The 10624-nt window shown below is 41.6% G+C and overlaps 1 protein-coding gene across 2 annotated transcripts in view; it reads right to left on the reverse strand.

Annotated features, from left to right (window-relative positions):
* The window catches only part of olfm1b (olfactomedin 1b), a 33240-nt gene extending 31547 nt beyond the window's left edge, over window positions 1–1693 (reverse strand). Inside the window, exon 1 of one of the 2 annotated variants that reach the window (XM_077194296.1) lies at window positions 1177–1673. In XM_077194296.1, the coding sequence (XP_077050411.1) occupies window positions 1177–1242 (66 nt within the window). In that variant the 5' untranslated portion in view covers window positions 1243–1673. Of the gene's footprint in view, window positions 1–1176 lie in introns of both variants that reach the window. The other variant, XM_077194297.1, reaches the window with a different exon arrangement.
* Window positions 1694–10624: the final 8931 nt, after the last annotated feature.

A 10624-nucleotide genomic window follows, 5' to 3' on the forward strand; every position in this document is an offset into this window, starting at 1 on the left:
GAACACAGCGCACTAGGGAATGTTAGTAAGAGCGGCCAAATGCTCTCGAATTCTCTAGTGCAAAGCTTCAGTTTCTTTTTGTAACACTTTGCCATATCAGTGTCCATTTTAACAGGAGAGTACACAAGGGGAGATGCCATATTTAATTTGACGTAAATGAAAGTAGATTTACAGTACTACTTAAAGTAGATTTGACACATTTAATTTTCATAAGCCATGTTGTGTGGTTTATTTCACTGTTGCATTGGCTGAACAATTAAAATCAAGGAAGAGGTACAATTTAACCCATTAAACACAACATATAGTATAACATCTTTTCATTCATGTAAAATTAAACATCACATCTATCCTAAGGTATATAGACACAATTATGACAGGTGATGACATATTTTCCCCAATTTGAAAAATGTATATATTAATTCCCCCTCTTTTTGATAGTCATAATTATGCACTATGTAGACTTTTTCAAATCATTCCTACACTCTTTCGTGTAACTGGTGTGGTGCTGACAATAGCAATGTGCAATTATAACTCCACAAAATAATTGCATTAATATTACTTAGCTGGTCTCTCAAGGCATTTAATAGCTCAAAAACAACCTTATATCAGGTTGATACTTCATGAATTGTATTAGTGATATGTTTGACTTGTGATACACTAAAAACACCCTTTAGGGTCTCAGAGACACCAGTTATAAAATAAAATAAAAAAAACATGCAATGTGTTTTTCTGCAATGTCTATTTTCCATGATCAATCTGACCCAAAACAGAAGCAACATGATTGTATTGGATATCATTGTGGTCACATTTCTGAAAAGTAAATGTCTATTTTTTTGGTAAGATCTGCTGAATGGGGTTTGATTCAATTCAATACAGTGGCATGAATCCTAATATATTATAATGAACGTTTCCTTTAATTGGGCTTTCATGAGGCACAAATATGTAAATCGTGAGCTTTTCTTGCAACTTGCTCGCGTGCAGATTGTTTATCATGTTTGCTGTGAGCTAACGAGTAACCGTGGACTCTACGTATCTCTCCGCTTGTAATCCCGTCTATTAATCTCTTTTTTTACAGTAATCTGGCTAATTCACCGCAGTCTGATCTGTGTTCTAAGTGTAGGCTATGTGTGTGTGTGAGTGTGTGTGTGTGGGAGGTAAAGATGGCGATAGACCTACTTGCGTGAGTTCCGTACCCATCAGCACCAGCACGATGAGACTCAAGAGCTTGTTCACGCGCTGCATCTCGCGCCTCCGCTCGCTCGGACTTCCTCTCGCATGCAGATCCGGTCTGTTGCCTCGTTAAGACCCGCTCGATGATGCTCTCTCCTCGCTCCTCTGTCCCCGATCTCTCGCTTCTCTCTCTTTCTCTCTCTCTCTCTTCTCAGCAACAGAATGACAGAGAAACAGAACTCGGTCTCACGCAGCCGTCTCTGGGCATCTCGCGCGCGGAGCGTCGTCTCACGCCTCCCGTTTTCTCCCGTGTGTCTTTCTGCCTCCCCGACAGTCGACTCCTGTCCTCGTTAGATTAGCGGCTCTGGAGGTTTAGCGTCACGGCGGGTGGTCTGGTTAGCCCAAAACTTTGTGTGTATGTCGATGTGTGAGACAGAAAGATTGGGGAGTGCGACCGCGAGCTGTCCGAGGTGCTGAAACCGGATGTGACATGCTGCGCGCGTGGGAAATTCAACAGGGATACGCGAGAGGAGGAAGAGCGAGACTGAGTTAATTGGTAGAACCTTGCGTGGCGTCAAAACAGTCTGACTACACTTGTGAGCTTTTTTTTCTTTTCTGAAAATGGTGTTTAAAATGAAGGATACAAAGTATTTCAGACGAAATTAGATGTTTATGTTTTCTGAAGAAACTCTGGTGGTTGCCAGGGCATTGCGCGTTTGCTAAGATGTTCTTTGTGGTTTTGGTGTGTTTATGGGGATAAGATATTTTTTTAATTAATATTTAGGAAGGATTCCTTAGGTTTCTATCCATCGAAGAATCCTGGGGAAAGTATTGTAGTACTAGTTTCTACAAAAATATTTAGCAGAAGAACTGTTTTCAACATTGATAATAAAATGTTTCATGAGCAAATCAGCATATTAGAATGATTTCTGAAGGATCATGTGACACTGAAGACTGGAGGAATGATGCTGAAAATTCTTATATATATATATATATATATATATATATAAGAAACATAAAAAATAATTATGTTCCAACCCCAAAAAGTTTAAGTTTTCAAATGATAAAACATCAGATATACTGTTCCACTGCACTTAAGTTACAAGTCATTGAGCAAAAATGCCAAAAATTAAAGTAATTTCTGAGAAAAGATGCTGCAACATTTGTCAAGATGCCACTTGAATTTATGTTTTATCATCTTTGCAATAACATTCAGACATTTTAAGTGTCCAATATATTTTGGGGCCACTCTAGGTATGGGGAGACATGTAGGAGTAAGTTGTGGTCAGTTAAGCTTGGAAGATTTATCTTATCAATAGCCAGTCCTATGCATTATGGATTGGTGTGTGGAAGCCATTATAGCAAATTTATATGCCTTTTTTTCCATGGCAGAAACCACGAGTAATGTGTTCAGCCTGTATAAGACATTCAGACTAACAACAGTGTAGATAATATATTGAGGTGTTTAAAAATATGATTAAATATTAATATGATTCATATCAGGAGCACAGTGTTCAATATAATTATGAGAAGGCTGCGTTTTATGATTTCAGTATAAGCATTAATGATTCAGTTGCTTCAATGCTTGTTACTGCTTACAATAACAGCAGGAGCTTTTCTGATGCCTCTGACTAAATCTGTTCATGTCTTTGTGACCAACAAAAAGATTTGCAGAGCGTAAAATCTGTATAGATTTATTAATGGAATGAGAAAACACATTTACATGTAAATGTATAAATTCTGAATATGAAAATTGTGCCATTAATCTTCATTGAATGATTTCTATTGGTGCATTTTACAATTATCGCCTCTCTGTGAAAAGGAAATTTTACTTCCCTTAAATTATCATCGCAGTGAAAACTGTTGATTTCAGGTTCACACAATGTGTACAATTAGACAAGCCTGGCTGTCCACTTTATTTGCCAGAGCCGGTTAGATGACTTCATGGCAAAACGTTGAGTGACGTCACCATTCAGACATTTGGCAGTAAATTAATTCATTTAATTAAAGCATTTATTTCAGGTTCTGTTGCTGAGCAACACACCTGCTTGCTCACTGGATCATCTGTCGATATTGGTTGTGCAATGAGAAAATTAACATGTCATTGATACCCAGTGATGAATGTATACTTCAATTTACGGTGAGGATGTTGAGAACATGTCGCATGAAAAATAATGGCCTTGTTAGATCTCCTGTTTGGCACATTGAAATCATATTGTTTTTTACATGGCTCATTATGATGACACAATGTATAATGAGCACAATGTCTGACAATATGCATAAATTCTGGTCCAGTATCTAGATTATTCTGTTAGTCACCACAAGTGGCTCTGCATGCTACAAAGTGCTCCTTTTAAAGATGTTACGCTGAAAACATCAATACAATGATTGGTTCTTCCAAAGAAACGCTTTATAATTTCACTCTGGTGTCTTTTAAAAAGATTTAGTTTCCTTGTGGACTGATTAAAAACCCTTTGACCTTCCAGACATTCCAGACTGTCTTTATATTGCATTAGTAACTCTGGTACCATATACAGTTTAATTCATTGACCTTTCACACGAATTATCAATGATTTAGTGTGAAGTTGTAAACAGTTTCACATTTGGAGGTGCAAAGAGATTCAAATTCTGCTTGTAAGACCAGCTGAAATTCATCTGCAATGCAACCTCATGTCACAGAGTTGGGTTTGGTTAGACCTTTCACCTTATTCGTTAAAGCGCCTGTGGCGAACAGGACGGCCGAGGGACGTGAGAGAACGGCGCGAGGCCGGTAGTGCGATTGATAATGAGCAACACCTGTGAAGCACACTGGTCTCGCATCTCTCACGGAGGAGCGGAAGCATAAAGGAGGAGCGACGACGTTGATGATCGAGAGAGGAACAGGTCTGTATTTTAGTTGAGTTTTGTTTTTTGTATTTGTGTTTTATTTTAGCCAGCAGTCGTCCGCGAGGGGCTGCTGGCCGTTATGTTTATTTTGGGTAAGCCAGCAGTCGTCCGCGAGGGGCTGCTGGCGGTATTTTTAGTTTGTTTGGTTTTATTTTAATAAAGTATGTTTAAATGTTCGCCGGTTCCCGCCTCCTTCTTCCCTGAACATTGCTACACTGGTGTTGAAACCCAGGAAGAGGGAGGAACGCGATGTCAGAGAGTCCTCACCGCTGTGGGGAATTTAAGTTGCCGGTGGGACGGTCGAGCTCGCTGCCGGCCGCCTGGGTATTGGAGGGGCGGCTGCCATCCGGGAGGGAGAGGAGGAGTCGCCGCCGCTCGCCGTGGGCCGGAGCCTGCTGCCATCCGCCGAACGAGGGGAGGAGCAGGGAGCGGGGGGCTCGCGGCCATGGACGCTCGAGGCGGTGCGCTGGAGTGAGTTGCCGGTGGGACGGTCGAGCTCGCTGCCGGCCGTCTGGGTATTGGAGGGGCGGCTGCCATCCGGGAGGGAGAGGAGGAGCCGCCGCCGCTCTCCGTGGGCCGGAGCCTGTTGCCGTCCACCAGCGAAGGGGAGGAGCAGGGAGCGGGGGACTCCTGCCGTATGCTCAAGGCACCCGAGGAGCCGTCGCCGTCCACCGGGCGGCGGAGGAGCGTCGAGCCGTCCACCGAGGGCTACCCAGCGTCACCGCCAGGCACCGCGGAGGAGATCGCCCAGCTGGTGGGGGACCAGATGGCAGCGCGTTGTGGGAACCGGACCAATTTTTTTTTCTCTCTCCCCTCTCTCGATCTGTCGCTCCTCATGCTTCCGTCTCCATTTCCCTCGGCTTGTCGGTCCATACCCCCCAGGGATCGCCGCCACCGGGGGGGGAGTAGGCACAGGCTCGTGGGTACCCCCCGGCCTGTGAGGGGCGATGGGGGTATGTGGCGAACAGGACAGCCGAGGGACGTGAGAGAACGGCGCGAGGCCTGTGGTGCGATTGTGCGATAATGAGCAACACCTGTGAAGCACACCGGTCTCGCATCTCTCACGGAGGAGCGGAAGCATAAAGGAGGAGCGACGACGTTGATGATCGAGAGAGGAACAGGCCTGTATTTTAGTTGAGTTTTGTTTTTTGTATTTGTGTTTTATTTTAGCCAGCAGTCGTCCGCGAGGGGCTGCTGGCCGTTATGTTTATTTTGGGTAAGCCAGCAGTCGTCTGCGAGGGGCTGCTGGCGGTATTTTAGTTTGTTTGGTTTTATTTTAATAAAGTATGTTTAAATGTTCGTCGGTTCCCGCCTCCTTCTTCCCTGAACATTGCTACAGCGCCCTTGTTTTATTGATGCAATCTAACATTTAGAGCAGTTATAAGGCTGGGAAGCATGACTCTGGGCCACTAAATTGGAGTGTTAACCAGGATGCTTTCATTCTTTTACCTGTTTTGACCCCCTATGTTTTACCGTGATGCAGAAAAACTGTAATGATCTCTCTCTGTGGCTTTGAAATATTTACCAAAAGCAATTTTTCCCTGTAGAAATGTCAATACGAGCATTGTGTACAGAACATCTCAGATCATCCTGCGTCTCTGCAGTTTATTTAGTCCTGGCAGAAAACTAGACACAGGGAACAGAGCTTGTCTCGCTGCTTTTATATTTATACGGCTCTCTTGTATGGGGTGATCTCCTCACTGGGAATGTTTCTCGGGGGAACACAACCTAATTGGTTTCATCTCAGCCGGCTGTTTTATGAACATTAGCGCTCGTAAAATATCTTTATGAGTGTGTGTTTTTGCACGGTGTGTTCGGAGCATTGATCAAGCTGAGAAACTGCATATAGGATTCTTTACTGGAGTGAAATAAAGGTGGCTGAATTGTATTTCTCCTGTGCACAAATATGTGCTTTGTTTTCTCTCATGAGTCCATGTGTGTTAGTGAATGCTGTCATTAAAATAGGTCATGACATGAGAAATCAAATTTGCCTTGATTTTTTGACCTTTGTAATATCCTGTAAGTTTCATAGTTTAAAACTTCTTCCTCATTATAAACAAAGCATTTATTTATTCAAGCTCCAAAAGGGGCTTGTTTGGATATTGTGGGATTTGTGACGTCACAAGGGAAAATACATTTACATATGACTGCCTCCAGAGAAAAACACTAACGAATCTATACATCATCACACCATAGGCCCCGCCCACTGGCATTCAGCCACTTAACGGCTGACACTTGCCTTCACTGGATGTGAGCGATGTGACGCATCAATAGCAAATAAAGCCCATTATAATCACTGTCTACACTGGATACAGTATACAGATGAGCATTCAGTTTCTGACATAATTCACACACTTAAAGCCTCGTGCACACCGGGACGATTATCGCTTGCGCTTATTGCCAGCGTTTTCTGACACGTTTTTCGACGCGTCTTTGTGTTCATACCCAAGCGATTTCACTGGCATTGCGCCGAGTGAACATGCAAATGAACTCCCTGAAAGTAGATGGCGCTTATTGAAAAACAAGAAGAAGAAGAGAGCCAGTATTTACATGCTTGCCAAAACCATTCACACACTTTTTGCTAACAGATGTTTTGTAGTAGCTGTGGCATTTGTCATAAAGTTTCTTTGTGTTCAAACAAAGACCCACACCAGCAGCTCTACATTCATCTTGCCTCGTTGCATCTTCTTCTTCGTCAACTTACTTCCTCTTCATCGTCTTCTTCTATAAACGTGTGCTTGGCAAGACCGTTTTGTGCTTGAGCGCCACCAAGTACCGTAACTTCAGCAGCTCCAGGCACGTGAACAAAAGCATCAATCTCATTGGTCGGCTAGTTTTGCGCATCGGTGTGCATACTCACATTGGCACCCTTTGTTTAGTCACGAGGCGTGAAACGTTGGCAAAAAGCACGCACGATAATCGTCCCGGTGTGCACGGGCCTTAAATCTGTCAACGTCAGGACAAATGGAAGAGTGAACGAAATTTGCTTTTGCGCGTCCAGTGGGCGTTGATACCGTTCCCTATGCAATGACGTTAGCCAATCATAACAATGGCCATTTACTGACAAGCTGCCCTTTAAAAACAGATCATTTCAGACAGAGAAATTTTTTTTTAAATTATAAATCACCTCAAGGATCAAATTAAAATAAAAAAAAAGAAATCCATGTCATGACCCCTTTAAGTTACAATTTATGTGTGTGCGCATACATGCTTACATGCACTTATGTGTGTGCAAGCTCTATTTCACACATGGTTTATGTGCTTTCGGCTCCTCTCTCTCGTTCTTATTCAGACTTCCTGTGATTTGCTTGGACTGTAACTGCCAGGCATTATGTAACTAGGGTGTTTTGATGCCATCCTGAATTGGTCACAAAGACAGACAGACAGACCTCCACCCACAAACTGTCACTCCGCTTCTTCTCAAAGAGGTCTGAAGAGTCATTTACTGTAGCCTGAGGCAAAAAGAGAGAGATAGAGGGAAAATCTGCTCCAAAAACTAGTGAGCTTATGTGATGTTTGCTGTTTGCATAGGCAGGCTTTCTCAGGCTTGGCTAATTTGTCAGGATTTTTATAGGATCTCTCTGCTTCGTAGTTACCAAGTTCAGCCACCATAAACTGTTGTCATGGCAATCAGTGTGCATCTTGTTTATTATGAGCTTCTGTGCAAAAATGTTGGGCCACAGTCAAATCTCCACTCATGCTATTGTCAAAGTAACACGCTTGAAATAAAATCTGACTGCACAGTCTATAATTTACATGTTTATTTTTTAAATGTTTACATTACATTATGAGTTTGGGGTCAGAAAGATTTTTCTTTGTTTCAGGTTAATGCCAGTGGGGTCCAAAACCACCCGCTGACTTTGATGGACAATTTTTTTATTTATTTTTTTGCTTTTTTTTTTATTCCAAAGTATTTGATTGACATGATGGTAGAGTAAATGATGATGATTTTGGGTGAACTATCCCTTTAAATGTTTACATTTGGTCCCTCAATCCTGAATATCTGGTTACTTCAGTGCTAGAGATCAAAAGTTTTTTGTGCATGTGGGAAGTGTTTTCCCCATAGAGATCCATTACGGATTCAGTGATGTCTGTCAGGGGCTTAATTTACTTCCTCAGATTTAAAAATATCTCTAATTATGGTTTGACAGACATCATGAGATGAGGTGACCTAGTTAGTGTTAAAATCTGCATGTTAAACGAGCAGCAAAGGGGGAAGAGGGAGGGGGGAGCTGGACAAGTGTAAGAGGAAAAATGTTTTCTCAGTCATGGAAGAGAATGGGAAAAAGTGAATAATTGCATCAAGTGTGCACTGGGCTTTGAGCCTGACCTTTTCGAGAGGATCAGTCCTGCCTATTAAAACTAATCTCACACATGCACACACACACACACACACACACACACACTCGACAGCCTTAGTCAAACGGGTCAGCGGGTATGGTTGGGCTGCGGAGAGATTGTGAGATTGTGGTTGGGTCTCAGCAGCAGGAGGGATGTAGAGGTCAGTAAGCAGGGCTGAGTTGAGTGGGGGACGGAGGGGGGTGACTCTGGGACGCAAGAATCACTGTCTTTATGTTTTTTATCATTTACGCCCGTGTTATGGAAATCATTATGAACAGCAGCTACGCTAATTATTTACCCTTTTTGCTTTTCTGCTGTTATAAACGGCGTTCGTCAGCTCCAGTTTGTATCCAGCCTTTCACGGAGACTTCAGATACCCCAATCACAAAGCCTGTGAAGAGACGACTCAACACCGGCGATATGGACCCTCTATGGTGGACGGCACTGATCCTCAACAACTCGTCTCAACACCGGCGTGATTACTTGGACTTCCAAAAGATGGAAATGGATAAATATTCTAAATGTTCCGATCCAATCTGACTTGTAATGCTGCCTGAATCATAAATCATGCACTGTTCCTTCGTTGGCCAGAGGAGAACTGGCCCTCCGACTGAGTCTGGTTTCTCCCAAGGTTTTTTTCTCCATTCTGTCACCTGATGGAGTTTTGGTTCCTTGCCACTGTTGCCTTGGCTTTTGCCTTGCTTAGTTGGGGACATTTATTATTCAATAATATTATTGATCTGCCTTACTTAAGGTGGACGTTGACGCAATTTTCTTTTAGAAACAAACTCTGTTGTATTATTTTCATGTTATCACTGTGAAGCTGCTTTGATACAATCTGTATTGTAAAAAGCGCTATATAAATAAAGGTGACTTGACTTGACACACACACACACACACACACACACACCAGAGCTTATCACTCACAATAAGCAGATCAATACAGAGATCAATATACAGACATTCACACACAAGTGAATTATTAATTATAATCTAAATATTAATTTAAACTATTAGTGTTTTCTAGAATAATTAAATGCCTTCTAAAATGTCATCTCTATGTAGTACAGCTTAAATAGTTATTATTAAGAATTAATCAATCAAGCTAATTATTACTTTGAAGGCTATTATTACCAATTATTGATCAATAACATTATTAAAGACCCCCTGTGGTGAAAATCAAGCTTTTAATGTTGTTTATATGTCTATGTGGTGTTTTTAACATGCTTTTACACAAAAAATGTGTAAATTCATAAGTCAGGACCATTGCTGAGTATTTTCTCCTAAAAACTGCAGTGAACCAAAGACAGTCTCAAAAACGCGGGTTGAAATCGCTGGTGTTTAGATCTGTTTTAATGAATCAATTTGTGTAGACGATATGTAAATGAAGTTCAAAAAGAAATGAATCACTGATTCTCCACAGAAGTCTTTGTGGTTTTTTTTAATGGCAAAATATTAACGCTGCTGTTCATCACTGTTTTCAATTTAGTTATATACTTTTTTCTATTTAGTGTAAATGTATCAGTCAAGTTTAATGCTTAATCAAGATTAATTTAAAAAGCCTCATTGTTTTTGATGCTGCTCTGATTAAATTACAAGTTATATCATCAAAAGATCATAAATAGCTCCTATTTTTGTTAGTTCCTTCTATTTGTGGCTTTTTATTAGAATTGTACTGTATTGTGTTAGTATTGCAGTATAGTGCTGCTTTTAAGTTGCTTGGCTTGCTATAACTGCTTTAAATAATTAGCAGTTTCTCCAGCACTGGACATCACAAATGGCAAAAATGTCCATATATGTTGATACCCATCATGCAACAGGAAAAACGAGAGTGGAGAGTGTCTGTGATTTAGTTGTTCAATCCATTACTGTGTAATTCTCAGCCTTACAGTGTGATTAAGAGCCCTCCGCCAGACAGGCAGCGCTCTGACATTTACATTACCTTTACGACTCCTGAAATTCTTGTCAAAACCAGTGAAACACGGGGGTGTAGATAATAATTCAACTAAAACTTGGTTTGCTTTGAACTTAAAAAAGATTTGTGCTGAGCTTTACTGATTCACAGCCTGTCAGGGAGCGTTGATCATTTTAATCGTTTCATACAGGCTCCTCCCAGCTTCCAAGGTAAGAATCATGGTTTCTATTGCTCATACTTACGGTTAGTGATTTGAACAAACCCCCAACTCTAAGTATTAAACTTAGGTGCACCATCTCTGCTACAGATATG

Source organism: Siphateles boraxobius, unplaced genomic scaffold (genome assembly GCF_051911475.1).
Source record: "Siphateles boraxobius isolate OS27281-9 unplaced genomic scaffold, OSU_SipBor_1 11, whole genome shotgun sequence".
Lineage (NCBI taxonomy): Eukaryota > Metazoa > Chordata > Actinopteri > Cypriniformes > Leuciscidae > Siphateles > Siphateles boraxobius.